This window comes from Crocuta crocuta, unplaced genomic scaffold, assembly GCF_008692635.1.
Source record: "Crocuta crocuta isolate KB4526 unplaced genomic scaffold, BGI_CrCroc_1.0 scaffold145, whole genome shotgun sequence".
Taxonomy (NCBI): Eukaryota; Metazoa; Chordata; class Mammalia; order Carnivora; family Hyaenidae; genus Crocuta; species Crocuta crocuta.
This window is the reverse complement of record NW_027530857.1, coordinates 337,329-342,437: the sequence shown is the minus strand read 5'-3', so window position 1 is coordinate 342,437 and position 5,109 is coordinate 337,329. Positions and strand designations below refer to the sequence as shown.

Below are 5,109 nucleotides of genomic sequence, written 5' to 3'. Positions count from 1 at the left end.
ACCAGCTGAGCCATCACTCCTGGCGACACTGTTTGGGCAGCTGAAGCAACTCTTGCAGGACATCCGGCAGGGATAAGGTTCTCTGGGTCACACTGGTTAGGGAAGCGTCGCTGGGCTGTGCTTTGCAAACACCTGGCTTGCCTTCTGTGTTCATCCAGAACACGATGGGATAAAAGAGGTAAAAACTAATAATACCCTGGGCACGATTTTAGGGAATTAAACTGCCTAAAGCAGCCATAAGAAATAGCTGTTTTTTAACATTTTTAAAAATGTTTTTATTTTGAGGGGGAGCGGCAGAGAGAGAGGGAGACGCAAAATCCGAAGCAGGCTCCAGCATCCGAGCTGTCTGCACTGAGCCCGACGTGGGGCTCAAATCCACAAAGCGTGGGACCATGACCTGAGCTGAACCTGGACACTTAACCGACTGAGCCACCCAAGTGCCCCAAGGAATGACTGTTTTATCCTTTAAACAAGCACTCGCTGGCTTGGGTTTCTGTGCATCGAATGATGCATTCAACAGCTGAAGGAAGTGTTCTTAAACCAGTAACTGTAAGAAAGAACACCTGACAACAAATGCGATTTTCACAGTGGTTACAAATGCCACGAGATTCTGCCTTAAGTGACTGTAGACAAACCAGGGTGGCTTTTTTCCAACAAGTATTACTGACCAGATTATATTTGAGGACTTTAGAAGTATAGTTTTTACACAGGAAAAGTGGTTGCAGGAGTAAAATAACAAGGATTCATGTTTTTACGCAGGATTAGGAGAGTCTGCCCACTCTGCGCCCCCCGGAAGGCATAAAGGGGTGAACCTTTACAAAGTGAGGCGAAGGGAAGGTTTATCTGGCTAGTCCCGAATCAAGAACTACTTCTCTCCTTTTCTCCGGTGGCCGGACTCAGGCGAACACCGGTCATCAGGGCGACGAGAGGTTAACCTGAGAGGCAGGGGGAGGCTGTGCGAGCAGGGGATTAGATGGCCCGCCATGCCCGCCGCCTCCGCCCGCCCCTGCTTCGGCCCCACGGCTACGCTGCGGCCTCCCTGCAGTGCTGACGGCTCCCCAGGGCGCGGGCGCCACCGGAGGGAGATGGAACCGACCAGTTCCTCATACTCTGTGTGTGTCTGACATACGTTGTGTGAGTGTGACACACCCGGTGTGCGAGTGTGATGCACCCTGTGTGTGTGGCACACCTTTTGTGTGTGACATATCCCGTGTGAGCGTGAGTGTGATGTACCCTGTGAGTGTGACATACCCTGTGTGAGCATGAGTGTGACGTCCTGTGTGAGCGTGACGTCCCCAGTGTGTGATGTCCCTTGTGTGAGTGTGATGTCCCGTGTGAGCATGACATTCCCTGTGACTCCCCTGTGTGAGTGTAACATTCTGTGTGATGTCCTCTGTGTGTGTGACGTCCTGTGTGTGATGTTCCCTGTGTGTGACTCCCCTGTGTGAGTGTGACATCCTGTGTGATGTCCCCTGTGAGTGTGAGGTCCCCTGTGTGAGTGTGACGTTCCCTGTGTGTGACTCCCCTATGTGAGTGTGACGTCCTGTGTGATGTCCTCTGTGTGTGACGCTCCCTGTGTGTGACTCCCCTATGTGAGTGTGACGTCCTGTGTGATGTCCTCTGTGTGAATGTGAGGTCCCCTGTGTGAGTGTGACGTTTCCTGTGTGTGACTCCCCTATGTGAGTGTGACTCCCCTATGTGAGTGTGATGTCCTGTGTGAGTGTGACGTTCCCTGTGTGTGACTCCCCTATGTGACGTCCTGTGTGATGTCCCCTGTGAGTGTGAGGTCCCCTGTGTGTGACGTTCCCTGTGTGTGACTCCCCTATGTGAGTGTGACGTCCTGTGTGATGTCCTCTGTGTGTGACGCTCCCTGTGTGTGACTCCCCTATGTGAGTGTGACGTCCTGTGTGATGTCCCCTGTGAGTGTGAGGTCCCCTGTGTGAGTGTGACGTTCCCTGTGTGTGACTCCCCTATGTGAGTGTGACGTCCTGTGTGATGTCCTCTGTGTGAGTGTGAGGTCCCGTGTGAGTGTGACGTTTCCTGTGTGTGACTCCCCTGTGTGAGTGTGACGTCCTGTGTGATGTCCTCTGTGTGAGTGTGACGTTCCCTGTGTGTGACCCCCCTATGTGAGTGTGACGTCCTGTGTGATGTCCTCTGTGTGAGTGTGATGTCCTGTGTGTGATGTTCCCTGTGTGACTCCCCTGTGAGTGTGACGTCCTGTGTGATGTCCTCTGTGAGTGTGATGTCCTGTGTGTGATTCCCGGTGTGTGACTCCCCTATGTGAGTGTGACGTCCTGTGTGATGTCCTCTGTGTGAGTGTGAGGCCCCCTGTGTGAGTGTGACGTTCCCTGTGTGTGACCCCTCTATGTGAGTGTGACGTCCTGTGTGATGTCCTCTGTGTGAGTGTGATGTCCTGTGCGAGTGTGACGTTCCCTGTGACTCCCCTGTGAGTGTGACGTCCTGTGTGTGATGTCCTCTGTGTGTGTGACGTCCTGTGTGTGATGTTCCCTGTGTGTGACTCCCCTGTGTGAGTGTGATGTTCTCTGTGTGTGACTCCCCTATGTGAGTGTGATGTCCTGTGTGAAGTCCCCTGTGTAAGGTCCCCTGTGTGAGTGTGACGTTCCCGGTGTGTGACTCCCCTATGTGAGTGTGACGTCCTGTGTGATGTCCTCTGTGTGAGTGTGAGGCCCCCCGTGTGAGTGTGACGTTCCCGGTGTGTGACTCCCCTATGTGAGTGTGATGTCCTGTGTGAAGTCCCCTGTGAGTGTAAGGTCCCCTGTGTGAGTGTGAGTTTCCTGTGTGTGACTCCCGTGTGAGTGTGACGTCCTGTGTGATGTCCTGTGTGTGACTGTGAGGTCCACTGTGTGAGTGTGACGTTCCGTGTGTGTGACTCCCCAATGTGAGTGTGACGTCCTGTGTGATGTCCTCTGTGTGAGTGTGATGTCCTGTGTGTGTGTGACATTCTGTGTGTGATGTTCTCTGTGTGTGACTCCCCTATGTGTGATGTCCTGTGTGATGTCCTCTGTGTGAGTGTGAGGTCCCCTGTGTGAGTGTGACGTTCCCTGTGACTCCCCTGTGAGCGTGACGTCCTGTGTGATGTCCTGTGTGTGACTGTGAGGTCCACTGTGTGAGTGTGACGTTCCGTGTGTGTGACTCCCCAATGTGAGTGTGACGTCCTGTGTGATGTCCTCTGTGTGAGTGTGAGGTCCCCTGTGTGAGTGTGACTCCCCTGTGTGAGTGTGATGTCCTGTGTGAGTTTGACGTTCCCTGTGACTCCCCTGTGTGACGTCCTGTGTGATGTCCTCTGTGTGTGTGAAGTCCCCTGTGTGAGTGTGAGGTCCCCTGTGTGAGTGTGACTCCCCTGTGTGAGTGTGACGTCCTGTGCGAGTGTGACGTTCCCTGTGTGTGACTCCCCTGTGAGTGTGACATTCTGTGTGATGTCCTCTGTGTGTGAGACATCCTGTGATGTTCCCTGTGTGTGACTCCCCTGTGTGAGTGTGACGTCCTGTGTGATGTCCTGTGTGTGTGACATCCTGTGTGTGATGTTCTCTGTGTGTGACTCCCCTATGTGTGATGTCCTGTGTGATGTCCTCTGTGAGTGTGACGTTCCCTGTGTGTGACTCCCCTGTGAGTGTGACGTCCTGTGTGATGTCCCGTGTGAGTGTGAGGTCCCCTGTGTGAGTGTGACTCCCCTGTGTGAGTGTGATGTCCTGTGAGTTTGACGTTCCGTGTGTGACTCCCCTGTGTGACGTCCTGTGTGATGTCCTCTGTGTGAGGTCCCCTGTGTGAGTGTGACGTTCCCTGTGTGACTCCCCTGTGTGAGTGTGACGTCCTGTGCGAGTGTGACGTCCTGTGATTGTGTGATGTCCCCTTGTGAGTGTGACGTCCTGTGCGAGTGTGAGGTCCCCCGTGCGAGTGTGAGTGAGAGCCGGGGCCCCAGAGGGAAGGCCTCCCAGGACGCGCACCCTTGCAGAGCGCCAAAAGCAAACAGCCGTGTAAGCGGAACTCACCGAGAGACAAGAGGGTCTCCGAGGCCACGTGTCTGATCTCCTCAGTGTCGCACTGACACAAGGTCACCAGCATCTTGATGCTTTCGGTGGCCTGCGGGGAGAGAGCCGTTAGCGCTGACACTCCGGTCGGGGCCACGTGAGGCGGTGCGGAGTCGCCGGGAGGAACTTCGAGGCCAAGACGGTCTGGCCCAGGGTCCCTGGCCCCGCCGGGTGTCGGGCTCACTCCGGGCTCTTTTAAAGCAATGCATTCTGGGCCGTGGCTCCAGGGTGAGCTGTCCTGCCTCCCGGCTCTGGGATGGAGCGCAGGCAGGCGGGGCACTGGAGGAGCCCCGGCCGGAAGCGAGCAGCCGGCCTGTCCTTCTGGAACAGGATCCCCGTCTCCCATCTCCTTCCCGTGTGCCTTCCTGGTTCCCACCGGCACTCAGTCAGGGCCTCAGTGTTCAGCCTATGTGCCCGACGACAGGCAGCAAGCCGGGCGGGGGGGCGGAGTCAGAACCTTTGTGTCCGTTCATCCCACACGGATCAGCGCCCCATGGACCGGGGCTCGGTCCCGGCCCCCCAGGGTTTCCAGTCCAGGGGAAAGATAGATGGTTCCGGGTGTGTGTGTGTGTGTGTGTGTGTGTGTACACGCGCTGTGGAGAAGGAAAACGGTGTGTGTGTGTGTGTGTGTGTGTGTGTGTGTACGCGCGCTGTGGAGAAGGAAAACGGTGCCAGGCGAGGGGAGCGGCTTGTCCCAGGATCCCGATCCAGGAGGGAATCACAAGCCACATGCAGTGTTCTGAACTTCATTCTTAGCATCGTGGGAAGCCACGTAAGAGCTTGCGAAGCTCTTGAGAGAGCTAGAGAGTGAGCAGGGGAGGGGCAGAGAGAGGCAGAGAGAGAATCCTGAGCAGGCTCTGCACCCTCAGTACGGAGCCCGAGGTGGGGCTTGAGCTCACGAACCACGAGACCATGACCTGAGTCGAAATCGAGTCCGACGCTTCACAGACGGAGCTGCCCAGGCACCTCGGATTGTGTTAAGAGCAGTCCAACTGCCACGGAAAGCACGCACGGAAGGAGTGGGCTCCACGGAGGCAGAGGCCGGTGGGAGTGGCTCGAG

The 5,109-nt window shown here is 55.9% G+C and overlaps 1 protein-coding gene across 1 annotated transcript in view; it reads right to left on the bottom strand.

Annotated features, from left to right (window-relative positions):
* RIPOR2 (RHO family interacting cell polarization regulator 2) overlaps positions 1-5,109 on the bottom strand; it is a 225,301-nt gene that overhangs the window by 2,700 nt on the left and 217,492 nt on the right. Inside the window, exon 23 of the mRNA XM_077769590.1 lies at positions 4,011-4,101. Coding sequence (XP_077625716.1) covers positions 4,011-4,101 — 91 coding nt within the window. The remainder of the gene's footprint in view (positions 1-4,010; positions 4,102-5,109) is intronic.